Source organism: Dicentrarchus labrax, unplaced genomic scaffold, assembly GCF_905237075.1.
Source record: "Dicentrarchus labrax unplaced genomic scaffold, dlabrax2021, whole genome shotgun sequence".
NCBI classification, from domain to species: domain Eukaryota; kingdom Metazoa; phylum Chordata; class Actinopteri; family Moronidae; genus Dicentrarchus; species Dicentrarchus labrax.
The window spans coordinates 15,221,852-15,249,065 of NW_026136706.1; the positions used below are offsets into that span (position 1 = coordinate 15,221,852).

Consider the following 27,214-nt stretch of genomic DNA (forward strand, 5'->3'; position numbering starts at 1 on the left):
TGGGGTTTAATAGTTTGCATAAACTTTGGAGCATTCCTCCCTGCAGTCATAATGGGGGAAAGTCCTTTTATTTACAGTTTTATAGCTGGTTCTTGAAGGACAGCTGTCTCACAAAGCAACCAGAAACCTATTGACACTGTACTAACATGTACCCCAATGCTTACGTAGACTTGTAGACCATTTTAAACCTATTAAAGGTCACGAACATGTCTCTACTTCGCAGTTTTTGTCAGACGTTTTGAAACAGATCCACAACGTTGCCCTCTCGGCTTGCCGTCCGTTGCCATAGTGATTATGACGCTACAGCGGCTCTGTCAGATTAGCCCGTTTTAAGCTAGCTGCGGGGGTAGCTTTGTAAACCTTACTGAAACTAACCCGAGGGAGTGGTAACCAGCGGTCATGGCGTCTGTTTTAGATGCTCTCTGGGAAGACAGGGACGTTAGATTCGACATAACAGCACAGTAAGTTAACGCTGCCGCGCAGAAATCGCTTTTGTTGGGGGGTTATTTCCCCGTCGTACGAGCTAGTTAGCTCAACTACGCTAATTGGCTAACCAAAACCAATTGTGTTAATGCAAGGCTCCAAGGATTGAGTTTAGCTTCATGTTCTCCCGTGGAAACACGTTTTACTGTAGCTTTATGTCGTATATGTAGATTATCTCAATGCTCGCATGCTACTGTAACCAGCTGTGATACACTTAGCTGACTTATGTTAAACCTGTCCACTGTCTGTCCATCTATCCTGTATCATCACTGATCAATCTGTCTATCTATCCTGTATCATCCCTGATCAATCTGCACTATCCTGTATCATCCCTGATCAATCTGTCCATCTATCCTGTATCATCACTGATCAATCTGTCTATCTATCCTGTATCATCACCGATCAATCTGTCTATCTATCCTGTATCATCCCTGATCAATCTGTCCATCTATCCTGTATCATCACTGATCAATCTGTCTATCTATCCTGTATCATCACTGATCAATCTGTCTATCTATCCTGTATCATCCCTGATCAATCTGTCCATCTATCCTGTATCATCACTCAACACCGCATCAATCTGTCCATCTATCCTGTATCATCCCCGATCAATCTGTCCATCTATCCTGTATCATCACTGATCAATCTGTCCATCTATCCTGTATCATCACCCAATCTGTCCAACTATCCTGTATCATCACTGATCAATCTGTCCATCTATCCTGTATCATCACTGATCAATCTGTCTATCTATCCTGTATCATCACTGATCAATCTGTCCATCTATCCTGTATCATCACTGATCAATCTGTCCATCTATCCTGTATCATCACTGATCAATCTGTCCATCTATCGTGTACACAGGCAGATGAAAACACGTCCAGGAGAAGTACTAATAGACTGTCTGGACTCCATAGAAGACACAAAAGGCAACAATGGAGATCGAGGTAGTAAAGTTAGATATCTCGGAGGTTAAAACTCTGTTGGTCACCTGATAACAGATAATGTCTACTTTTATTTTAACTAGTTTACTTTATTTGTAGGACGGCTGTTGGTAACAAACCTGAGAATCATTTGGCATTCTTTGGCCCTACCCAGAGTCAATTTATGTGAGTACACCTGTATGATTATTAAGTGTGTCTCCATCAGCTGAATGTGTCTGCCCTCTCTTGGAAATGCATGGCATTAAACTAATGGTGTTATATGGACACCTTCAAAGGTTTCAAACAGTTTTTATTGTGTGTTTAATGACTTCCATGGCACCCTCCATTTAATTTTACTTTTTGCTTAAACCGAAACTGTATCTAAAGATTTTGTGAGTGACCATTGCCACCAATTTCTGAACAATCCAACAGAAAATAGGCTTTTGGTAAGATGAAGCTTGTGTCTTCATTTTGTATGCTGCATGTTCAATCATGTATGTATATATTATATATGTTTGTACAAGTAATATTGAGAGTTTTAAGATATTAATTAAAAAAGTCTACTGAGGAACTAAATAAGAAAGTAACCATTTATCTGATCTGAGTGTGTTGTCACATGTGAACAAAGTGTGGAGTCAGGATTTTGCACTTGACTGCCTAAATAGAAATCTGTTATTTATTTCAGCTGTGGGTTACAACTCCATCATTAACATCACAACAAGGACAGCGAACTCAGTAAGTAAATTATGGTTGTCCAGAGTATTTGTCCATAACCTTTTTATATCTCCTCACACACATCATATATACTGTTAATATTATACTCACTTCTTAAATGAACAAATATTTGATTGTCTCAAAGTTTGTGTTAAATGTCTTTTTGTTGCCAAGTCAATCATTTTAAAGTGGGAAACAGATAACCATGCTAATTCATTAATTGAATGCTTTTCTCCAGAAATTGCGAGGCCAAACTGAAGCACTCTACATCCTGACAAAGTCCAACAACACAAGATTTGAGTTCATTTTCACAAATGTGGTTCCAGGAAGTCCACGGCTCTTTACTTCTGTCATTGCCGTCCACAGGTAAAACAATACAAAGGGAAAGTTCAATTGTCTGATCACATTCTCCATAAATGTAAAATGTACATGTTATAATGTTATGTTTTTGTTACAGGGCCTATGAGACATCTAAAATGTACAGGGACCTGAAATTGCGAGCTGCTCTCATTCAAAATAAGCAGCTCAGACTCTTGCCCCGGGAGCAAGTGTATGATAAAATTAATGGAGTTTGGAATTTATCCAGTGACCAGGTACTGGTGCTTGACAGCTGTCTGATTTTCTTCAATTTAGCATTTTTCAATTTACGTAAAGGTCCAGTGTGTAACATTTAGGGGGATCTATTGGCAGAAAAGCAATATAATATTCATAGGTTTGTTTTAATTAGGGCGCCATAGTTTGTCCTACATGCTTTTTCAGCTGTTTGTTATCTGAAACTTCACCACAAGATGCCAATAAATCCTACACACTGGTCCCAACAGGAGGCATTAAAAAGTTACATTTCATATCCCACATGTGTTAAGGTGTGTACTACTGTCTACAACAGACGGTACAGTTATATGAAAATGTTAGTTATCAATGCAACGTGGGGTTTTAATCCATTTATTACATAGTTACTTGAATCTCAGTTATTTCTGAAGAGTTCACATCTAATACAAATTAGATTACTGGAGATAATTAGATTACAATGAGTCTGCAAGTTCCTTTTCCTTGACTGAGGTTGGTTTTCTTTCTTTTAGGGTAACCTGGGAACCTTCTTTATCACAAATGTTCGGATTGTGTGGCACGCCAATATGAATGAGAGCTTCAATGTCAGCATTCCTTACCTTCAGATCGTAAGTACAATCCACTCAATAACATCCAGTCCTCTCTTTCCTACGTGCCACAACAAATCAATGGGCAGGATGAGCAAATATATTTGTCTTTTTATTGGTTCTAACAAACAAGACTCTTTATGTTGCTAATTCATGGCTCAATGCCATAAGAAACATACACACCATCTATTATGTGCTCAGGAGCACATACACCATTCAACATTCAAGGTCTATGTAGATTAAAGAATACGCTTTATGTAGAGTACACACCATAAAGTACAATAAAGGAGATACTATTAGAGTACTGTACAGTTACACAGCTCGAGACATGAGGCACCTTTGTGATACTCTATCAATATTATAACAGAAGAGATCATTTCAGTTCAGCCATAGACAGACACCACTGTACTCTTGCACATAGGCAGCTGCTAATGATATTGTTTCTGTTGAAAAATCATTTATTATAATTATTTCTATTTATAATTTATAATTTTATTTTCCCCCTTTTTTCCTTAAAGTGGTCTATCAGAATAAGAGACTCAAAGTTCGGCTTGGCTTTGGTGATCGAGAGCTCACGCCAGGTAACCTGTTTTTCTCTGATAACAATATAATGACTTGATACTAATAAATACTGCTTGTTGTTGCTTGTAAATACACAAGTATACTTTGTCCTTTTGTTTTTAGAGTGGTGGCTATGTGCTCGGGTTTAAGATTGATCCTGTGGATAAGCTTCAGGACGCACTGAAGGAAATCAACTCGTTGCATAAGGTGTACTCTGCCAACCCCATCTTTGGAGTGGACTATGAGATGGAAGAAAAGGTATTGAGCATGAACTCCTCAATAGTATAATATTAAAACGTGAGAAAGTGTTGAAACTGGAAACAAACCAACTTTAAAATACTTTACTGTCATTCTAACAGCAGATTTTTTAAAACCTACATTCCCATAAATGTTTTGAATTCTCCATTGTTGTTAGCTCTTTAATCAGTTCAGCTGATGAAAGTTGTTGTCATAGCACTGTTTGTCCTAACAATCCTTTCAGCCCCAGCCGTTGGAAGAACTCACAGTGGAACAGCCTGCTGATGACGTGGAAATCGAACCTGATGAGCAGACCGATGCATTCACTGTGAGTGTGCCCGTTGGCCACCCATACACCCGCCGCTCCTCTGGGAGTCAGTGGTTTAGTTTTCAGACTCTTAGAATAGCTGTCAGCTCATGAGCCTCAGCATGATGAACAAACATAACTTTATGTTGCCTAGTGCTCTTGTTTGTAGGGAGAGGTGCTCATCAGACAACAATAATCTATTATTACAGACACGGTTGTTTTGATTAAACATATGAATTGTGTGTGTTGCTTGTCCACAGGCTTACTTTGCTGATGGAAACAAGGTAAAGTCTCACAATCAATGTTATTACCTGATATATGAATATATAGTATGTTGGGTTGTGAAACATTTGGGCTCTTTTCATTTGTTTCTTCTTGTTCCAAAGCAACAAGACCGTGAGCCAGTTTTCTCTGAGGAGCTGGGCCTCGCCATTGAAAAGCTGAAGGATGGCTTCACACTTCAAGGACTGTGGGAAGTTATGGGCTGAAATAACATGAAACATGAATAACATGTATGTACTCTATGTAGATATTGTGATTATGAAGGTAACAGTTTATTTATTTATAGGTCAGGTTACAAATTGTCCAGTTTATTCATACTTTGTATATGACATTTATTGTGGGATATTTGTCTAAAACATTTTCTTGTAGTGAATTGAATTTGAAATATAATGCAGTTTGTATTGTTTAAAGTTAATAAATGTATTTAAATACATATTGGAGAGTACATTTTATTGGTACAGTAGGTTTGTACTGTGTCATATATACAATGTATGTGGAAAGGACACAATGATCTCAGGCTAAATACATATCTGCACAATGCACTGAAGTATTTTAAAAGTCTAAAAAGAGGATAAACTGTCACCTCCTGTCGCAGCAGCTGTTGACCGACCCTGTCTACTTGTTAGATAACTCCTCTGTGCACGTCTCACACACAAATACTGACTCACACTGTAGTGGTCATTACTATCAGTGAATCGTGACTCACTCCACATGTAGATGTCCCTGGAATACACACGATTGTAGTAAATGCCAACCAAATCTGTGAAAAATCCTGTTTTCTTTTTTCTCACCCTATTCGATTGACAGATTCAATAAAGTATAGAGTAAATAAAATGAAAATATCATAGGTTATTTTTGTGTGGCCATACACCAATGTTGTTACTAATCACTAGGGTGACAAGGCTCCACAGTTGCCACAGTTTACTCTCTGACAGCTGTGTGAGCTTTCCGATTTGGCCAACCCAAATTCTTCATGGATGGGCTGTTTGGCTATATTTAGAGGGGCACTGTTATATTGAAGTGGCTTTCGACCTGGCTGCCTATAGTTCTTCGTCTTCACCAGCTAGGACAGTTGTGTCTCTGTTGTGAACTTCCCCACTTCCATCCACTTCCTGTCCTACAAGAATGGATCCCCAAGGCCTGAGGGAAGACCTCCGTCTGTTTCAAACCACTTTGCTGCAGGATGGACTCAAAGAGCTTCTGAATGAGAACAAGTTGATCGACTGTGTCCTGAAAGTTGGAGACAGAAGCATCCCTTGCCATCGGCTCATTCTGGCAGCCTGCACTCCTTATTTCCGGGAGCTGTTCTTCTCAGCGGACGGGAAGGAAGCAGATAAAAAGGAGGTTCTTCTGGAGAACCTGGACCCCGGTGTTATGGAGTCGATTGTAAATTACATGTACTCAGCAGAGATTGACATCAACGACGACAACGTGCAGGATATTTTGGCCGTTGCCAATCGCTTCCAGATCCCCTCGGTGTTCACGGTTTGTGTGAATTATCTCCAGAAGAAGCTGTCAAAGAAAAACTGCCTTGCCATCTACAGGCTGGGACTGATGCTGAACTGTGCCAGACTGGCAATTGCAGCTCGAGATTACATTGCAGATCGGTTTGAGACCATAGCCATGGATGAGGATTTCTTAGAGCTCGCTCCACCTGAACTCTATGCCATTATTGGAGCGGATGCACTGAATGTAGAAAAAGAGGAGCTAGTGTTTGAGACCCTCATGAGGTGGATCAGGAAAGACAAAGAGAAACGTATGACGTCCTTAGAAGAGGCCTTTGACTGCGTTCGTTTCCGTTTACTCCCAGAGAAGTACTTCAAGGAAAAGGTGGAGAAGGAGGACCTCATTAAGACTAATCCTGAGCTCCTCAAAAAAATCAAAGTCATAAAGGAAGCCTTTGGAGGGAAGCTTCCCGAGAGGAAAAAGGGGCAAGATGACGAGGAAGGAGAAGAGGGAAAATTGCCTGATTATCTGAACGATAACCGCAGATATGGCATGTATGCCAAAGACGTGGTTGTGATGATCAATGACACTGCTGCCGTGGCCTATGACGCCCAGGAGAACGAATGCCTTCTTGCTGCAATGGCAGAGCCGGTCCCCCGAAACCACGTCAGTCTGAGGACAAAGAAGAACAATCTGTATGTGTTGGGGGGGCTGTTTGTAGATGAAGAGGACAAAGAAAACCCACTGCAGTGTTACCTCTACCAGGTATAAACATTTCCTTTTACATTGTAGATGTACTGAACACATCAAAAGTCATTTGGGGTTTAAAATATCTTAAAATGTGTCTTTCAGTTGGACAGTCTCAGTGCTGAATGGATCGCTCTGCCACCCATGCCCTCCCCCAGGTGTTTGTTTGCAATGGGGGAATTTGAAAATCTCATCTTTGCTGTAGCAGGAAAAGATTTACAGTCCGATGAGTCTCATGACACTGTATTGTGCTATGACACAGAGTAAGTTCAGCACAACGACCGCTGGGATATTTTCATTGTCTTACGTTACGATATGTATTGTTGAGCGCTTTACTTTATCTTCACTTTGTAGAAAAATGAAGTGGAGCGAAACAAAAAAGTTGCCCTTGAAAATCCACGGCCACTCTGTGGTGTCCGAGAACGGGCTGGTGTACTGTATCGGAGGCAAAACAGATGACAAGTAAGACTGCAGTGCCAAGACTCTTTTATATATAGATAAGATTTTCACATGACATTAAACCTTGCTGGGAATCATTTTTGTCTCCCTGGTAAAGTAAAGCGACCAATAAGATGTTTGCATACAACCACAAGAGGTCAGAGTGGAAGGAGGTGGCTTCCATGAAGACACCCAGATCCATGTTTGGTGCAGTTCTCCACAATGGGAAGATTGTTGTAGCTGGGGGAGTCAATGAAGAGGGCCTCACAGCTGCATGTGAAGCCTATGACTTCGGAACCAACAAGTAAGTTTATTATTACAATTTGTACAAGCTCCTCAAAGTGGTGTGTATAGCTGGTTATTGTTTATCATTTGATACCAATATTTATTTCCAATTTAACATCTCTTTGAGGAAAGCATGTATCATTCAGATTGCAAATTATTATGCCGTTTTTATTTTTAAATATAACTTAACCATGTTCAAATAAGGTTCAGTCAAATGTTCAATAAATGTTGTAGCTTTTTTCTGTATTTAAGTGCTTTAAATCAGGGTTTCTAAACCTTTTTGGGGGGGTTCTTGCCCCCTCGTCACAGAGTTTTTCATCCTCAGATTGCTTCAATTAAAAAGTTTTTTTGTATTAAACAAGAGGAGGCATCCAGAAAAAGAAATGAGATACACAGCATATAGATACACAGTTTTCTATCTTATTCCTTTTATTGTCTTTTAAGGCCCCCTCCCCCAGGTTAGGAACCACTGCTTTAAATCCATGTGGAAAATAAACAGTCAAAAAAATCTCTGTAAGAGTTCGTTAAGTAAAAAAACTTGTAGGATTTGGAAATATCAGTTTTAATACAGCTGAGTGCATCTTGTTGCAGGTGGTCACCCTTCACAGAGTTTCCCCAGGAGAGGAGTTCAGTCAACCTGGTCAGCTGTGGAGGGGTGCTGTACGCCATAGGAGGCTTTGCCGTGGTGGAGAATGAGAACAAAGAGTGCGCCCCAAGCGAAATCACTGACATTTGGCAGTACGTGTCCATTTTGTTGCACTATATTGTAAAATTCACATGGTACCGAACAATGTCATCTCGTTCACCTTATTTTAATACCTATACCTCTGCTCGTACAGTACATTATAGTAACATGTTTTTCACTGTCCTACCAGGTATGAAGATGACAAGAAACAGTGGACTGGCATGATTAAAGAGATGCGTTATGCAGCTGGAGCCTCCTGTGTGGCCATGCGTCTGAATGCAGCCAGAATGCCCAAACTGTAACAACAGAGACATACAGAGGACTTTACTGCTTTAGGCAAACATATTATGTACATGCTCTTATTGAGTGGCTCCTTTTTAACATATCAGACACCTTAATTGGCTTATTTCTCATAAATCACCAGCATCTAAACAGTCGGACTAGACATTGTCAGCCACCCCTCTTCCACACATGAAATACTAGTATTTGTGAGTATTATGTCCCTCTTCCAGACTTTGTAACCCTTCAGTATTAACATATTATCTCCCACAGACTCATTGTTCATATTATTCAAGAGCAGAACTATTGTGCCCATGTGCATGTTCATGACAACTGTATGAGACAACTAGTCAGAACAGACTGGATTAAACTAACATAAGGCTTCTGTTGTAATGATAAGTGTTCATTTCTTTTTTTTTTTATGAATAAGAGCCTACATATGTTACACAATGTAAGCCACACTGCGGTAGAGGTCCAAAACACAGGATGAAATTTAGTCTTGGGTAAATATCTGCTCATGTTCACGTTCTAAAGCTCTATAATCGCTGTTTGTGTGAATAGACCTTTTTCACAGCAGTCATGCTGACATAAAAGAGGGTAACCACAGGTTTACCAATGATACCAATTAAAGTTCAGTTCCATTCAGATCAAACAGAATCAGGGTGCCGCCATTGCGCATCTTGGCTCACTGGAAAGGACGTTGAGGATAAACCTTGGCTCCTTCAGAGGCTCACCATATTGGCTTACTTCCTGATCATAGCAGCATGTAAAACGCACAAAAGCCTAAATTCCCTAAAACGTGCAAATTAATTCAGTTTGTTGAGCAGCACTGATAACCCCCCATTTCTGCCAACAATGATAAGAAATAATTTTATTTAAAATACTCATGTGAATACCAAAAACACATAATACACAATCTCCCTTAACATGATTCATGTCAACGTGATGCTCAGTCACTAGAAAGAGGAGCACTTGATGTATACATTCTTAGAACTTGCAACTGTTCAGTCATTCAACCCTGAACATCAAAACTAAATTGAATGAATGTAACATTACTTTCAGTCTTCAAAGTATCGCCTTCAAGCAGAAGAATAGAATAGTTTCTTCTTAAGATATTTCTTCCAGGCGTCATTTGTTGAGAGCTCCATCGAGTTCCATTCAAAGTGTGGGATCTGTAAAAAAAAAAAAAAAAAAATATATATATATATATATATATATATATATATATATATATATATATTTATTCTGCTGTCTGATTGTCTTTTGCAATATCACTGACAGTGAATATGATTCAGTGAAAGATGCACAGTAACACATGCACTCTTTAAATGATGTATTCTCACATGAACCACGTGATATCCCAGAATTTCAAGGTGCCTTTTCTTCACAGCAGTTTTACCCAGGAAATGGGAAGCATTTTTGGTGAAGGCCCATGGACCAAGAAAGTTCACAGCAACTCTAGGTGAGAAGTAAAAACAGAATGTCAAACATTTCTGGGTCATCTAATTACTCATCTTTAGTACTCTGGCTGTTTTCTGCTCCGTACCGCTGAGCTCCAGGCGGCAGCTTATCCTCCATGTTCACAGGTGATGCTTTCCCCCACTGAACTTTGTCTCCTTGCAGTGTCCTAAGCTTGCTGTAGGACAGCGGCTGCATGTTTGTGTCCAGTATGCATTCAAAGTCTGAAAACACAAAACATGGTCACATTAAACCTTACATCCTACAAATATTCAATTCCCAATCATTTCTGATTAATTCAAGCTTGCGTTTTCCCTTTTTTAGGCGAGAGTTCACCTTTGTTCAACTTTAACCAAGTGGATGTGCAAACTGTAGCATAGCTCTCCAACACCATTTATAGTTTGTTACTGCTCTGATCAATATTTATTCAGTTCGAGCATCAGAAACGTGATATTACTTTGTGTCCTGTTTTGTGGCTGAGTAGGTGGACATTTTTTATTGAACAGAAGTGTAATGTGACCGTACCTTTAGGGTCTAGTGTGTAGGATTTAGCAGCATCTAGTGGTGAAGTTTCAGACTGCAGCTAACTGAACACTGCTCCTGGCTGTATTTGACAACCTGGGAATGAGAACGGGCGGGTGTAGGAGAACCTACGGGGGCCACGAAACTCGAGGAAAAATGCAAAACGCCCCAATCTAGAGCCAGTGTTTGGTTTGTCCGTTCTGGGCTACTATAGAAACATGGTATTTCATGGAAGGCGGCCCGCGGCGTCTGTAGATATAAATGGCCCATTCTAGGGTAACAAAAACACAATTCCTATATTCTGGTGATTATACACTAATAAAAGTATACTAATATTATATTCCATTTCTTTTATTTCTTTTAATTTAATTCATTTTTTAATATTGTATAACAATAAAAATGCACAAACAAAAAGGAAAGGGAAGCAGGAAGAAGAATGAATGAGTGAATGGTTGGGGTGATTCAAGATCTGAGTGAGAGAAGTGGTTTAGAGAGGAATCAACTCTGGATGATATAATCTATTTCTGTCAATAGATTCTCCTAAATGTTACACACTGGACCTTTAAAGCTTATAAAGCAAAAAATATATACATGTAAATTTACTTGACTGTCATATGAGATTCTTTTTTTACTTAGAATAGAATAAAACGAGACAAAATATCATCAAATCAGTGTTTTATACGGAGATGATATAATATTACTCACCTATGGTATAATAATACGGAGTGACAACTGCTGCTTGAATGTAGTCATTGCCACCGAGAACTTCAGCCAGGAGTCTGTGGATTTGCTGTCGCACAGGACTGAGGAAGATATTGTCTGAAAAACATTTTGAAAGGCAATTAATAGTACAGATTTATTTAAATCCCACAATAAGAACCCACCTAAACCAGAAATAAATTTCTGCGCATCTTTTTACCTTTCTTTAGCATTTCCTGGCAGAAGTCGCTATGAAACCAGGGCACCTGGAAATCAGGACACTGGATACACACGTTGCGATTGAGGTCCCTGAGCCGCGTTCTGGCCCGTATGCTGAGGATATCATTTAGGGCTGTAAGAAGTTAGCGAGAACATTAGTCCTATTGAACAAGTGTGAACTGCTTACAGGAGTATACTAAAGATGTGTACTTTGCTACCGATGCACATTAACAGCAAAGTGGTAACATACTTTCTAGTTGGGCATCCAGCTTTGACAGGAAGTCTACACTGAAGACTTTTCTGACTAGTTGCTCAGGGAAATAGTCAGCCTCAGCGAGTAAGTTTACAATGTAAACTAGCAGGTGTGGGTCGAAGAAACCTACAAACACAGAGAAAATGTGTTAGTGTAAGGTTAAAATAAGATAAAACGTGTAATCGGATTCACTTACTGATGTTGCGAATGATGAGCTGGATATAAATATCAAACATCTCGTCTACTTGTACAGAATGATAATTCATGTAGGAGAAGGGTAGCATGATGTTACATATTCCTGAGGGGTGAATCTTAAAAACACAGGAAAAGCACAGTTAATCTATGTTTAATTATTACAGACTTAACATGCTGCGATGTCTCTCAGACCTTGTCAACGTCTTTAATGGCCACACTGGCGATACGTTCCATCAGCAGAGGGCAGATATGGTTTATCCTGGTTAAGAACAAGCCCAATTCAGGCAAATTGGTCCAGTTTATTTGGTCAATCATCTTGTGCAGTAGGTCTACCATCTCTTCGACAAGCGTTTCCCCAAACCAATGTCCCAAAGTGAGCTTGACTTCGTCCAACAACAAGTCCAGTCGGTCAATCGCTTGCAGCTTTTTCAGCCCGCAGTGGGTTATGTTCTGAAGCAGACTGACGCAGCTGCTGCAAGCACTGATGCCGTGTGACTCATCTTTACGCACCCACTTGCCGATGGCAAAAGCGACGGTGTTGAGATTGGTGAAACTGCACTGGCTCACCACGGCTTCCACTCGTTTGATCACATCCTCTTCAAGACGTGAGGAGGGCATCAGGGACAGAGCACGAATTATCGCGATCACTTCATAGGGGAGAACAGTCCTGCCCAAAAGGCTGAAACATAAAGTGTTTTCAGTCAATGTTTTATTTAAGTGTGAAGCAAAATTGACTCCTTAGCTTAAATTAACACTTACTTTATTTTCACTTGTCTTAATTTTCTGAAGAATTCGGGGTTCTTGTAATGCAAATGATAAAGGGATTGGGTGAGTCGGGCCACCTCAATTGGCCTGCAGATTAAAAGGTTGGGTTCGATTGCTGACACAAGTCTGGAAAATAATTACATATTACAAAATATTTAAATACATATTTTAATATATGTGTGGACATTTGTCTTTTTACATAAAAAAACATAAAATACACAACATTCAAAATTATTTATTAACAAGATAAAACCTCTGTGGGAGTTTTTTTTTTTTTTTTTTACGATTAAAAAATAAGCTTGCCAGAGCTTTCTGACAGGCAAACTATGTAACGGAGATGTTTCCAAGGTCAAGAACGAATTTTAGAGCATGACCAATACAGGTTTTCCCCTATGGCAGAAATATGAACTCACCTTTGGATTAAGGCATGATTCTTGCACCGAATCGAGTCTAGAGTTTCAATCATAGCCACAGTCTGCTGTACACTGAGGTCATCCAGCCACAGGAAGGCAAGGTTCTCCAACCTAAGAGGGATGAAACCAGATAGGAGATCTGTGAGACTCAAGAATCATTGTAAAGGGTTTAGATTTCCACTCATGGATCAGTCCACTGATAATGACACAAACCTTTCTATCATCTCCTCGTTGGCTATCGGAGCCAGAGAGACAAACAGTTTGGTGAAGGAGACAGGATCGTTGCATGAATCAATCAGTTCAACTAGTCTTTTTTTAATAGCCAGCTTGAAGTCAAAGGTGCTTATCTGCAAGAACAGATACATCCCCGCGATGATGCTAATATCATCTACGCCCATAGTGTGAATGTTATGCAAGATTATCTTGTTGCACTTCTCCAGGAGAGGCCGGTGAACCTTCCTGATGCTTCGCAGGAATTGCACCACTCTCCGCGAGTCGTTGAAAGAGGAGGCACTGTCTAGAAACTGATCCGCCTTGATAATGAGGGCATCCTGAAGCCGCGGCGACGCAAGTTGTGCCACGCTAATCATCAGTGTAGTTAGGACCCTGGGAAAACATGACCACATGGTAAATAAACAGTATGAGGCACTTGTATTTGTATTTTTATTTGTGTATGTGTCTCACAACCAACCTGGTGTCATCAATAGACGACAACCTCTGACTCAGAATACTGACAATTTGGCCCATAAGAGGGCTTTGTTGATGGTGCAGATCAGTTAGACAGATGGCAAACTTGGACAGACATGGCATTGAGAATCTGCAAAAAAAAAAAATCCAAATTTGTGTAACATCTCATTAGTGCTGAAACAACAAGAAACTTAATCCATAAACTGATCAACAAGAAATTTATTTTGACACCAATTTATCTTACTTATCCCTCAAGAAAAAGAACACAAAACATTTGCTGGTTTCATCGTCTCTAATGTGGAGATGTGAGAGCTTTTCTCTGTTTATACAATATTTTTGGGTTTAGGAGAAGGCAGTTTAAGGGTGTCCCCTTTGGGCTTTGTAGACAATAATGATGAAAATGATAATTAATTGCAACCCTAGATCTCATTAACTATAAACAAACATATGTAAAAGCAATCATACCCGTCTAATCTGCGCCACCCTTCTGAAATCAGCTGCTGAATAAGAGAATTATGTGGCTCCAATTTCAACCTGAAGGATGGACAACAACACAGTATGTTATAATACCACCTTATAATAATTCAGATACATTACGCTTGACTGCTTGCATCTGTATCTTAATGTACCTGATCAAACTGTAAAGCATGTCGACCAACATAACATCATCTATCATGGTAACTCTGTTCTCCGCCAAAACGCGGAGAGTCAAGAACTCTGGGTGCCCACTGATGTACTTGAGGTTCCGCTGATAATGTAGCCTGTCTCTCTGAAAGTCCCAGAGCATCCCTATAGCCAAGCACACATGGTCCCTGGTGAGCTTGGTCCTATTCTTGCCCACCAGTTCCAGCAGCTGCTTTTCAGCGGAGCAGACCTGCAGTTGCTCCAGAACCTTGTCCCGGTTCGCTGTCCCCACGTGAAGGCACCTGCGAAGAAAGGAACTCACGCCCCGAAGCCGAAACATCCCCACAGACCTCAGCTCAAATTGAATGTGCACTGGGGGTCTTCATTACTCCAACACAGGGGTCCACCTCAATGTCAAAGCCACAGGCAGCAGAAAGTACAGTCTGCAGGTCGTTAGGTGCTACTTTAGGGACCTGTGTCAAAAAAAACACACAGACAGACAGACAGACAGACATTAGTTTAACCTGTTTCACAATATGTTAAATCATGTTTTGTTACAACCTTAATTGTATGCACAAAATATATATTTTTTTAAATCCACAGTGAAGTGAAGTTACCCCTTAGTGTGATATGCTGGCTTCAGGTTCAGACGGGTAATCTCATTTATGAATGCAGAGATTTCCTGACTTTCCCTTCGGTGATTCCTTTAATCCTGAAGGTGCTACCAGCAGATAAACTCAGTCTGCTAACGCTGTAATCACGTGTACGGACAAACAATCACCTAAAACGACTTACCACCCCAGATTTACCCTGCTGGTTGGATTCATAGCTAGATGTCTACCGATTATAGAGATTAAAACATTAAATATGTACCACGAATTAAACAGTGTCTTTAAATTCAAAGTCAAAATTACGCAGCATGTGCGCTACAGCGTTTCACTTCCGTAGCCAGTGACATAATGTAGGTTGTACCGTGAACCCCTGGGTGCTGACTGTCAGGCTGCAGCTGCTGCATGCTGGAGGAAGGTCGTTCATACGCGACCAATTGTTCCTCTGAGGGATTAATTCAGATGTTTTTCTACCTCACACACACACACACACACACACACACACACACACACACACACAAGTTATATCTTTCTATATCACTCATAGAAACCATAAATCAACTGTACAGCCCCGTTTCCCGCTTAACACGGCTCTAAGTTTGCTTTAGACTATACTGCAACCGTTACATACATGAATAATTAACCCATCCTGTTTCCCCACTTGGTTGTAACGAGAAAATAATAATAATAAAGATAAACCCTTACAGTGAGTCGGTAAATGGACACAGCTCGAGGGACCGCTGCACCTGCCAGATGAGACTCGGGTCTCCCTCGCTCACGCTGTGATCGCGCCCCGCTGCGTTGACTGACGCACAGTCCTCCAAATACGTTGACGTCTCTTCCGCGCCATCTTTAGAAAAACAGTCAGCGCAGCGCTGAATGAAACTTAATGTCCGTCGTTTAGTGAGAGCTGCTCGCTGTATGGAGTGATTCCCGCGGGTTTCCAGGTGATGTGTGGTTTCTTAATAACGACGTCTCGGTGATATAGATATAGATAACGTTATATTTGTGTGTATGAAGCGTGCGGTTAGCGTTAAACAGAAGAAGCCCTCCTCTACATGTTGAGGCTAGTTGGACGTGCTAATGCTAACAGCAGGCCTCGTTCAACCCAGCGGTCGTCGCGGTGTTCACTGAGTGTGTAACGTTTATGTTGTTTATCTGATGTCTTGTTAAGTGATTCACAGTCGGGATATTTTAAAGATTCATTATTATTATTGTTGTTGTTATTATCCGTAGCATTTAAATGAATCGTTCAACCGGTCAGACTCGGTATGTCTGCAGCAAATCCCGCCTGTTAATTGACATCCTAGTTATATATTGGTAAATTACCAACAGCAAAAGTTGTAATTGATCATTTGGGTTGTCTGTGTTTCTCCCCTCCAGGTGTTTGATCAATAGAGGTGATCATGGGGATCAAGGTTCAGCGCACTCGGTGTTTCCTTGACATCGGAATAAATAATGTGCTCGGTAAGAGAGAGAGAGAGAGAGAGACCTCCACTTTCTGACTACTCACTCATTCATTCATTCATTCATTCATTCATTCATTCACTGAGCTGTCAGATTATTAGGTGATTTATTGTAAAAAGTAATGTATTCAGTATGATAGTCCTTTTATTAAATATCCCTTTTTATTGGTGTGATGCTGTTCAGTTTTTGTTGAAACTGAGAAGGTCCTTTTGGAGGATGTTGGGTTTCTTTTTTATTTTATAGTACTAAAATGAATCTACTGTCATTGACAGGGCTGCACGATTAATCAAAATATTAACAAATATGAAATATGCAAGTCTTGCCGACAGAACAGCGTTATAATGAAATACTGCAGTTCTGTAGAGATGTGTTGTTGTCCAGATTTAAGATGACGTGTTTGTTTGGTAAGGACCTCCTTAAACAAATCCAGTTTTAATTGGTTTTTTTAAGTAAAAATTTGAATTTTGGTACATAAATAATCGTGCCGACGAATCGTGGGTTGTATCACAGTCGCAGTATGTAAAAATAATTGCAGTATGATGTGTTACCATAATGTGCAGCCCCAATATTAAACTAAAAAGTGACCATACAGTTAATTCAGCACCTCTCTTAAAGGGTTCCAGTAGGATATCTTGCAAGGGTGTTATGTTAGACAGCATTACATTTAGCTAGATGCAACTAACAAACTGACAGCTGACGGTAATTTCTCATCACGCTAAACCAAACTAAAGGAAGTAACAACGCTCTTTCCTCACAGTCGGCAGGGTTGTGGTGGAATTGTTTTCAGACATCTGTCCCAAAACCTGTGAAAACTTCAGATGCCTCTGCACAGGTGAATAATGCATTTTCTCCTCAAGAATATGCCAGAAACTGTTTCACATCATGGCAGTGTAATATTGATGAGTACTGTGTTTTCATTCAGGTGAAAAGGGCATTGGCAAAGGAACCCAGAAACCACTGCACTACAAAGGATGTCTGTTCCATCGAATTGTAAAAGACTTCATGATTCAAGGAGGAGACTTCAGTGAAGGTGAGTTAATGGTTAAAAAGGCTGTGATTGGTGTACATAGCTCAGTCAAGTATAACATTAACTAGATCCAATGTATTTTAATAACCAGCAAGTCTTAAAACACCATAAATCTCCTTCCTGTAGCAGCCTGCTTGCTTATGTTTTTATTTGCTCTCTGGTATCGTAGGCAACGGAAGAGGAGGCGAATCCATCTATGGAGGCTTTTTTGAAGGTAAAGAGGCCACTGTCAGAGCTGTCAGTTGTTATCCAAAACCGACGTTGGCTTCAAGATGGCAGTACAATCTTATCCTTTTCCCCCAGATGAAAGCTTTGCTGTTAAACACAACAAGGAGTACCTGCTGTCTATGGCCAATAGGGGCAAAGATACAAATGGATCACAGTTTTTTATGTAAGCAGAATGTCTTTTTCCACATATTATATGTTTGATGCATTATTCGATCATTCTGTAACTGTACAAATAATTATATGCCTTTTTTCTTGAATGGCCTGTTGCGACACTTCAGAACAACAAAACCCTCGCCACATCTGGATGGGTAAGTGCTGCTCGACGCCATCTCAAATTCTGATCCATTGCCTAGTGCACCGTGTACAAGTGTGTTTAGTTTGACCAACATAGCTACTGTGTTTTCCCAGTGTCCATGTGGTATTTGGTCATGTGATCTCTGGCCAAGAGGTTGTCCAAACCATGGAGAACCAGAAAGCAGATCCTAATAGCAGACCATATGCCGAGGTGAAAGTTTTGAACTGTGGAGAGCTCGTCCCTAAATCTAAAGGTTTGTTTTGAAGCATTTTCAGTACTTTCAAAATAAGTTTCACACTTAAAACTGTCATTTTTTTTTGATTTTATAAAGCAGTGCTTCTAATAGACTCTTAAATGTTTGCAGCAAAGAAAGATGCAAAAAAGAAAGAGCGAGCCTCTTCCAGTTCCAGCAGTAGCTCCAGCGACTCTGAGAGCTCATCACAATCCTCCTCTGATTCTGAAGAGTCCGAGAAAGAATCTAAGAAAAAGAAAAAGAAGGCAAAAAAGCTAAAAAAGAAACAGAAGAAGAAGGACAAGAAAAGGTACAGAATTTATCTTCATATTTTTACTGTCTACAGTGTAAACAGTCCATAGTGTCTTTATCCTGAGCCTGTAATGCCTTTGTAGTTCAGAGGTTGAAAGTGCTGAAGAGAAGGAACAAGAAGAGTTGGTTACATCTACTGTACGTCCAGAAGAAATTCCACCTATCCCAGAGAATCGATTCCTCATGAGGAGGAGCCCCCAGGCGGTCCAGAAGTCAAAAGAGGAGCCTGAAAAGGATCAACGAAATAAAGAGGAAAGGCCGAGAGAAAGGTTAGTCTGCTCGACAAACAGCCGCTTTGACAAACATCCAAACGTAATAACATTGTCAGTTAATTTTCCTGCCTTTTTTTTTTCTATCCTTAGTACTGTCACAACATATAATTCTCAGTCAGCCTATCACAGAAGACTGGTGATGACACGATCTGGGAGGAAGATAAAAGGCAGGGGTCCAAGGGTAGGTGCACTGCAACTGCGATTGTGTCCACTTTTTATAATGTGGCTCATGAGAGAGGGATGTGTTGAGTTGCTTTTATAATGCAGTGAAACATCATTGCAGATTTGTCAGATTTCTATCTTGACCAGCGTTGGTTCCAGTCAGTAAGTGGTTTGTCATTTCTCCCATCCAGCGGTATCGAACTCCGTCACGCTCTCGTTCGAGGTCCAGAGACCGCTTCCGACGCAGTGAAACCCCTCCACACTGGCGTCAGGAGATGCACCGTCAGAGGATGAGGGCGGTAACTGGAGAGCGCTGGATTAAGGGTGACAGGTAAGATAACCTCACTTTGACTTTTTAAAGAGAAAGTAAACGCAGTGTTCCCAGTCAGCCTGGCTAGAAGTAGTTCTTATGGTGGTCCGACCATGTGTCATTAAACTGTGAACATGTTATGCAAGCAGATTTTCTTAACTTTTGGAGTGACCTGTCTAACAAAGAAATGGCTCAAATTGGCTCACCACGTTATTGAACAATGTCATAATGTTTCCTGATGTCAGTTGTCACGTTCTGTAGGTGACGTTTATTCCTTTACACCTTCTTTTTTTTTTTACAGAGGTGACATGAATGAGGCCAAGGAAGAGGCTGCTAAAACTCCAAGAAGAGAGAGACGGACCTCCACCACAAAGCATGAACACGCGTCTGAGGGTAAAAAAGACAAGAAAACTCGGTCACATAGATCCAAAAGCAAAGAAGAGGACACTGTTGAGAAGGATGAGAAGCAAAGCAAACACAAGGCAAAGAAAAGGGATAAATCTCAAAGCCGCAGTAAAAGCAGGGAAAAGAGTAGGCGGTCAAAAAGCAGAGAGAAGGCTCAGAAGCACAAAAGTGACGACAGAAAAGGTCGCTCAAGGAGCAAAGACCGAAACGCTAGTAAGAAAGAAAAGGAGTCAGAATCTAGTAACAGTAAAGATAGAAATAAGGGCCACGAGTCTGATAAAAAGCATAAAGAGGACACCAAAGGAAGAAATGGTGAGAGGACTAGGACAAAGTCACGAAGCAAGGAAAGAACGACAACAAAAGATGGGCACAGATCTAGTAGCAGGAACAGGGACAGGAGTAGACCTGAAGGGTCAAAAGACAAAGAAGACAAACGAGAAAAAGACAGAGAGCGGGGCAGAGAACGGAGCAGGAGTCAGGAAAGACGACACAACAGTGACAGGGAGAGTAAGAAGCGAGGAACATCCAGGGATAAGGAACATCGAACCAGAAGTCCAGACAGGAACAAGCCTAGAGACTCGCACAGAAGCAGGCGCTCCAGAAGCAAGAGTAACAAGAGAGACCATAGCAAAGATCGGTCATCTCATAGAAAGGACAAAGACAGAGAAGCTACCAACCAAAGGAGAAGACGTAGCAGCAGCTCTGAGAGTGATAGAGACGGGAAAAGGAAGAGTCAAAAGAGCCCAGACTCCAAACGGAGCAGAGCAAAAAGTACTTCCAAATCCAAAGACCGAAGAAGTCCGGCTAAAGCGAGACCAGATAGTACGAAGGCCAGAGACAGAAACAACAGCAGGAGGAATAAATCGAGCTCTAGCTCAAGCTCCGACAGCGACTGAGCCCGTGATGATATCGTAAAGGAATAGATTTGGGGGGGGGGAGTTTTGAAGTCCCTATTTTTTACCGCCAACACATGTAGTATGCAACACCAGCTTTCCATCTAGAGTGGGACTTGTTCACATTCCTCATTCAGTGCAAAAGAAAAAAAAAAAACACTCCAAGGTTCAGCCCAAACTAACATGATACAAAAGTCTGTCAAACCAAATTTCCAAAGCTGTTAAGAACCGATTAATTACATAAGAATCCATGCTTGAAGATAGAAGCTGTTGTAAAGGCAGACTGCGGCGTCCTTTTGAGCTTTTGGCACTGAATAGGTGTAGATTTGTCCCCCATTAAGTGCATTACACTGTCGATGGGTAGCTGAAGCTGCATGGCCAGTTTAGAGAAAATGGATTTGTGACTGAAAAAAAGCAACTCACCTGCAGTGTGTACTGCATTAGCAGCGAGTATAAACGTACCAGGTTTTCTTTTTAATGACCAGAGGAAGTCCGTTTTTCTTTTTTTAAATTGTGGATTCTTTGGTAAATTATATTTTGGCTTTACAATAGCTACAATTTATAACAAGCAGATTTAAAGTTTCACTGTAACAGAGATCCTTTTTAATGTCTTTGTTGCCCCCTTTAATGTGATTTAACAGTCGTTGAAGGGGATAAGGACTGTCTGATGTTTACCTGTCCATTTTATTTTTTTACTGCATCAATCAATTTGAAAGAGAACATCACTTCTTGCATGCTTATCCCTGTCATTGTTAGATGAAATATGTACATTTGTACATCCACGACCTTGTACTGTAATCTTATTTGTTAACCAGTTCTGAGAAAACCTCTGGGTTGTTTTTTTTGTTTTGTTTTTGAATGGGAAAAAAAAAGTTAATGTCTTTCTGTAAGAACAACATAAAATCAATTTGTATAAATTGTGATTTGTGCAAGTTGGTTTTAAAAAGTCGACTGCAGTGAAGAATGAATTAAAAAGGCTCAACTTTAATTTTAATAAATTGTTTAATATTCTGTAAACGCTGTCACAAAACACAATCTATCTGTTGGAGGCCCAAACATTATTAGCATCCAAAGTTACAGTAATCAACAGTGATAACAGGAAGCACTGTACTGTTGTTATCCAGTGTCGGGTTCAATCCACTGCCGTGGTGATTAATGGCTTGGTTCAGCGTCAACTACAGTCCACATTTTAGCCCCGACGAGTCTCGGGGTAATTGATATACAACATTCACAGAACAATTTGTTGTGTCAGTAATTTCAGAGTTGCCGCTCTGTGTAATGCTCTCACTGTGACATTCTCACTGTGGGCTTTTTGGGGGATGTTGACCAGAAGTTACTTTCTTTACAGAATATATGAAACTTTACAGAAGTAGCAACATCCCTGCTAACGATTGTGTCTAAAATCACTCCCTGTTTACTATATAGTGCACTCTAAGAGTGAAAATCATACATTATATCATACATATATACTATACTAATCTACATTTACACAATGGGATTAAACAAAAAACAGTATCCATGACTTGACATGGAGACGACAGGTCGCTGGCTGCACATGAGTGTTGCAGTTGCACATAAAGACACCCCACAGACACTTTTATCCCACAAAGCAATGTGTTGTATTATCAGAACATAAAAGCTGTGCAGCACTTCACCTGTAAGTGATGACAAAATAATTCTTAGTGTCCAAAATCCCATTTTACTGTTCACTAAAGAGCAAACTATTGAGTGTCTATTTTATACCGAGTAGTGAGTGAGGGAGTGATTTCAGACATATTTTAAGGATGTTACTGAAACATTCTGCGTGTTCAAAGATGGTCAGTTTCTGGGGAACAGCTAAATTTGCCAGCTGGGAGTGACCTGTCACCCTATCACCACGTAAATCCAAGTCTCCTCTTTGCTTCTTCAATATCTTCAGCCTCATTGAGCTTTTTAATGTTCTGGGTGGTGCCAGAGACATATTTGGGCATCTGAGCGCCAGTGCGGTCCTGAACAAGGTAGCTAGCCCTGACTCCATTGAACACGGGACCGAACCCTCCGCCGACCCCTTCCCTCGCTGCTTTACAAAGTGGAAACACATTTCGCTGAGCCTCCGCCGCTGCTTTTATGACGTGCTGTGAATACTGCTGAAATTCATTTTCCTCCTCGGCAATGAGTTCTGAGTTTTTCTCTTCAAACTCGAGATCGTCTCTCCTCAGCTGCTGGTGCTTGGTGCTTTTCTCAGCCTGAAAGATAAACGACAAGCATGTTTTTTTTGTTTTGTTTTCAGGGCCATGGCTAATGTTAATTTTTGCAACGATGTGCCGTGGAGACAGCTTTACCATTTGTGTGGCATTGAAGTCTTGTAGTTTCCGTTCATCTTCTTTCATCTTCCGAGTCTTCAGTTGTTGTTTCTCAGTAAATATTCTGTCAGCCTCTTTCTTGGCCAGAAGTGTCTCTCGGGCGTTCTGTTTTGCCATTTTGTCCCTCTGCTCCTTTTCTTGTCTCTGATGAAACATAGTTTGTGTTACAGGTGTGATGACAGTTTAAACTACAGCCAGATCAACTTAACATTATTTGAACCCACAGGTGACGACCCTAAATAAAAGACCAATAAGACCAGTACAACTACTTATACGATTACTTAATACCATTACAGGTTTAACGAAGACTTTTCTCATAGTAGTGTTGTGATTGAGTACATGAGCACAGTATTGGACCCGATCCTGTTATTGGTGCATCCCTGAATACATACTGAATTACAGGCCATCAAACTCGCATTACCATGAATTCTCTGTGTGCATTGATCGACTTGAGCATCGCTGCCCTCTTCTTCCCCTCCTGCCACCGATGCTGTGCCTCTTTGGCGTCCTGCTCGGCGACAGCCTTTGCAATCCTCTGCTCCTCGCTGACGGTTTGCTCCTGCTGTGTGACTGTCAGTTTGTTCGTGATCTTCTCTCTGCACATCTGGGCCTCTCTGAAGAATGAAACAAGTGTGATTGTGACAGCCGGTGGAGTCACTGTTACTGACACTGGGTGTTTTTATTTATTTTTTGCTGGCTCTTACCTGAACAGTTCTTTCTCTCTGTCTTTCCGTAACTTCATCATTTTTTGCTTTGCGGAGAGAAAAAGTTTCCTTTGCTCCTCTTCGGCCTCCTGTCTCTGTGCATCCACTGCCCTTATGAGGTCCCTATTGGTGAGATGCTCCTGTAGATACAGAGTGTACAGTAGTAAATGTGTGTGTTATAAAATAAGCATACAAATGCTAGATGACCCTGTGCTGCTAAGATCCTACCAGGTGAGCTTGCATTAGGTCTCTCTTCTGCTTAGCTTGTCTCTCTTCCTCCATTCTCTGCTCCCACTGATAGAGTTCTTTAAGATGTTGGGTTTCCTCTCCGTCCTTCTTGTTCTCTATCACCTGTCGCTCTCTTGCCGTCTCATGTTCCTTTATCCTAAAGGAAAGGAATCATAATCCTCAAGTAAGTTTTACCATACAATAGAGACAGAGAGAGCACTGTGATATCTTTAATCCTGTGCAGACCTGGTGCATCTACAGCATGTTCAAAGACTGGTTCTCGGGCCTGATGTGGGACTTACTGGTTTTTCAGGTCCTCCACAACCACTCGTCTTTGGAGCTTTTTCTGAAGCGCTTTCTCCTGCTCCTGTTTCAGGGCCTCATCCTCTCTGGTCTTCACCATGTCCAAGAAGTCTTTGTCCACATCTTTGGAGGCACTCTTGATTCGTTGCTTCAGCTCAATCTGAGCCTCTCTCTCCTTCAGCACCTCCGTCAGCAAGAGCGCACGCTGTGGAGGAAGTCACAATCACTCAATCCCAAAACTCCAACGTATGGTTAAAACATGTAGAAGTGATAATAATTCTCAAGTGATACAAACATGTAATCCTTTGACACGGTCAGTCTGATAATACAGCTGAGTCTTGGCCTTCTCAATGGCCTCTTTACGCTTCTGCTCCTGATATTCGGCCTCTTCTTTATCAGTTAATTTCTTCTTCTCCTCCTCAATCTCCTCTCGAATCTTCTTTGCCTCCAGCTTTTTTTGCCTTTGACCCTTTGATAAATGTAAAACATACAGCGTGTTATCTTTTGCTTTAATGCAGTCTATTGCCTTACAAGCACTTTTAAATTTAATAAAGCAAATGTTAAACGAACAGGCAACTTACAGCGATGGTATTGGACCACAGTTTCACAACCTCTTCTGATTTCAAGTGCAGGGCCTCTCTCTGTTTCGCTGCCTCTCTCATACTTTGTTTGTCTTTATTAACCCGGTTCAGTTCATCTTGGATCCTCAGCCATTCAGCCTTGGTTAGGACAGTGACCTGTCGGAGGTCCGGCGGCTGCATCATCCTGCTGGGTTCCTCAGCTGAAGACACTATTTTTAAAAAAAAAGTTGTATATACCCTAAGAGGGCTTCCTGTAAGTCGAATGCTATGTCTATGACTTTATTTAAAATAGTCAAATACAATAATAATTACACATGGATTTGGATGCAGATGTGATAAGTTGTATTATTTATGGTGATGGATATAGTGGATTGTCTTTTGACATTACAAATTAGCTTAGAGAGTAATATGGACGGTATACCCTATGATAATCATTGATAATCAGATTTGACTACATGGCACTGCCACCAAAATTATGAGTTGTATTTCTATTTTATTATTATTTATTATGTATTTACAGTTATTGTTTGTGTATAATGTTTTTTCCTTAATGTATACTGTGTGTAAAACTGCACATAAATGTTCCGAATTGAATTTAAATGTGTCTATTTATAGGCAAAAACTAGTAGATAACTTGCAGCATTCAAACAGCAAGTACAGAAACTATGAGTGAACTTTTAAACTTAATGTTTAATAAAGTGAGGTAAAACAATCCTGGAAATTCTAGTTTAATGGGGTGATGTTGCACTAAAATCCTAACTTAGATAAGGCCAAAGACAACATATTCTGTAGAGTCACATCTCGCTTAATAAAAAATCACACAGGAAGTTATTTTCTTTTGAAAGTGGCTGAGTTTGCTCATGAGCATGTCATTGAATGGAAGTACATTAATCAAACAGCCACATTGTTCTGAATAATGCTTCATGTTACTGGATCTCACAGCCGCTCTTACAATTAAAGACTTATTGACTACACATACACACACATATACATATACATACACATATATCAGACTACATAATGTTTATTAGCCCTAACAGCTTCCGTAAGGTTAACTTTACCCCTCTTACCTCTCTTACTGGAGCCTCTCCGTCGGCCGTACTGAACCACCGATGTCATTCGATATAACGTTATATATTGTGTTATTGAAGAAACAAACGCTACCAAACATTGAAACTTTCCCCTGTTAACTCGGGTTAAATCTCTCCAGGTTTACACACACACAACCGAGTCAGGGTCCGCATTTGTTGCCTTGTATCCAGGCAACACTTGAACCAATCAGAAGCCGTTCCGCTGGTCGACGACAGGTGGCGCTGTTTGTAAAGCCTCATTTATAAAGTCTGCTTTTATATGAAATGTGAGCTCTAATCTACATAGCACCCTCATCGAAAATGTGGGCATCTTTGCTCTTTTTCTTCGGATAATGCAACATTCCCTCCAGAAAAATACTAATTTAAAACTTTTTTACAAGTATTTTTTTGTTCCTACAAAAAAATTAAGTAAATTAGGCGGTGATGCCTTTAAATTTGTAATTAAACTCACCTGTGTTCAGCTGCAGGTGTCTGTAATTCAAAGCATGAACTAAAGGATCCCACTGCTGAGAGAGAGAGAGACGCCTTCAAAAGCCAAAATCCCTCTGAGACTAAGTCAGACATTTTTCTTGGTAAAGTAGACGACATCCTCTCTGTGTTCGTTTACAGAAACCATCTTGATGACTTTAAAGGAGAAAAAAAAAAAAAACAGGATCCTGGCAGTCAAATGTGGATGTTTTATGGTTGCTTTGCTCCTTCTCCATTGAATCTGGAACTCAGGAGGCATTTTTGGAGCCTAACATTGAACCCGCAGTCAGATTAAAGATAAAACAACAGATAAATACACTGAATATGTAACTGGAATCACAAAAAGTCTCTTCTAACTGCCTGTCAACTTACATTTCTAGTGTTATTATAGTTGATTTGTGTCAAAATTAACTTTTATTAGTTATGTTTTGTGCTTTTTCTTGCTGTATATTCCTACAATACGTTAAAGCCGCACTGTATTACAGCTGAGAGGAACATGGAATTAAAAGGTCCTCTAACTGGATAACATAGATTCATAAAACCAAAACGTGCTTTCTCTGCATGTAAACTAAGTTACATGACAAAATAAATTCTGGTTTATAGCAAAACAGCAGAACTGCTTCAGGTTCATACTCAACTCCAGACACTGATTGTCCTTCCTGCTCTGAGCCTGTTCAGGGTGGAGTAATGGAAACATCACAGCGGACACAGATACTTTAAGGACACTCGTGTAAATTCTGCATACAAACAAATGCCAACCAGTCTTCAATGTGGTGTTTAAAGCAGCTATAACAGTTGGATTATGACAGACGTGACTTACTGAGCTGACACTAAGATCAGGGGGCTGTCATGTGCAGCTTAATGAATCAGGTGATGAACTGTGTCTGTTAAATTAAGACTTGGACTTGCC

At 40.4% G+C, this 27,214-nt stretch overlaps 5 protein-coding genes across 7 annotated transcripts; 3 read left to right on the plus strand and 2 right to left on the minus strand.

The window, feature by feature from the left end:
* The first annotated feature begins 294 nt into the window (after positions 1-294).
* bbs5 (Bardet-Biedl syndrome 5) lies at positions 295-5,094 on the plus strand. The gene is made up of 12 exons (XM_051403683.1): positions 295-461; positions 1,348-1,430; positions 1,527-1,592; positions 2,092-2,141; positions 2,359-2,486; positions 2,578-2,713; positions 3,200-3,295; positions 3,793-3,855; positions 3,959-4,093; positions 4,317-4,400; positions 4,640-4,663; positions 4,766-5,094. The coding sequence occupies exons 1-12, from the start codon at positions 400-402 to the stop codon at positions 4,865-4,867; spliced, it is 1,029 nt and encodes a 342-aa protein (XP_051259643.1). The 5' UTR covers positions 295-399; the 3' UTR covers positions 4,868-5,094.
* A 619-nt stretch (positions 5,095-5,713) lies between these two features.
* On the plus strand, positions 5,714-8,940 carry klhl41a (kelch-like family member 41a). 2 transcript variants are annotated; one of them, XM_051403681.1, is made up of 6 exons: positions 5,714-6,872; positions 6,960-7,117; positions 7,209-7,316; positions 7,411-7,596; positions 8,169-8,315; positions 8,453-8,940. In XM_051403681.1, exons 1-6 carry the CDS (start codon positions 5,787-5,789, stop codon positions 8,562-8,564), a joined length of 1,797 nt encoding a protein of 598 aa, XP_051259641.1. In that variant the 5' UTR covers positions 5,714-5,786; the 3' UTR covers positions 8,565-8,940. The 2 variants fall into 2 exon arrangements, with proteins under 2 accessions (XP_051259641.1, XP_051259640.1); XM_051403680.1 differs by having other exon boundaries at positions 8,169-8,940.
* fastkd1 (FAST kinase domains 1) lies at positions 7,984-15,341 on the minus strand. 2 transcript variants are annotated; one of them, XM_051403677.1, is made up of 16 exons: positions 15,172-15,341; positions 14,382-14,849; positions 14,218-14,286; positions 13,757-13,882; positions 13,279-13,671; positions 13,066-13,176; positions 12,647-12,778; positions 12,080-12,566; positions 11,889-12,003; positions 11,690-11,818; positions 11,441-11,572; positions 11,227-11,340; positions 10,088-10,223; positions 9,885-9,999; positions 9,598-9,713; positions 7,984-8,558 (listed from the first exon to the last, which is right to left on the minus strand). In XM_051403677.1, the coding sequence occupies exons 2-15, from the start codon at positions 14,714-14,716 to the stop codon at positions 9,621-9,623; spliced, it is 2,487 nt and encodes an 828-aa protein (XP_051259637.1). In that variant the 5' UTR covers positions 14,717-14,849; positions 15,172-15,341; the 3' UTR covers positions 7,984-8,558; positions 9,598-9,620. The 2 variants fall into 2 exon arrangements, with proteins under 2 accessions (XP_051259637.1, XP_051259636.1); XM_051403676.1 differs by having other exon boundaries at positions 14,994-15,341.
* A 468-nt stretch (positions 15,342-15,809) lies between these two features.
* On the plus strand, positions 15,810-21,575 carry ppig (peptidylprolyl isomerase G (cyclophilin G)). The gene is made up of 13 exons (XM_051403678.1): positions 15,810-15,931; positions 16,368-16,451; positions 17,209-17,283; positions 17,374-17,481; positions 17,648-17,692; positions 17,782-17,869; positions 17,985-18,014; positions 18,115-18,254; positions 18,366-18,543; positions 18,629-18,814; positions 18,908-18,998; positions 19,171-19,310; positions 19,591-21,575. Exons 2-13 carry the CDS (start codon positions 16,391-16,393, stop codon positions 20,588-20,590), a joined length of 2,142 nt encoding a protein of 713 aa, XP_051259638.1. The 5' UTR covers positions 15,810-15,931; positions 16,368-16,390; the 3' UTR covers positions 20,591-21,575.
* An 827-nt stretch (positions 21,576-22,402) lies between these two features.
* Positions 22,403-26,021, minus strand: cfap210 (cilia and flagella associated protein 210). Its single transcript, XM_051403682.1, has 9 exons — positions 25,816-26,021; positions 24,746-24,954; positions 24,460-24,633; positions 24,164-24,369; positions 23,862-24,018; positions 23,634-23,773; positions 23,351-23,543; positions 22,909-23,073; positions 22,403-22,812 (listed from the first exon to the last, which is right to left on the minus strand). Exons 1-9 carry the CDS (start codon positions 25,862-25,864, stop codon positions 22,459-22,461), a joined length of 1,647 nt encoding a protein of 548 aa, XP_051259642.1. The 5' UTR covers positions 25,865-26,021; the 3' UTR covers positions 22,403-22,458.
* Between the last annotated feature and the right edge of the window lie 1,193 nt (positions 26,022-27,214).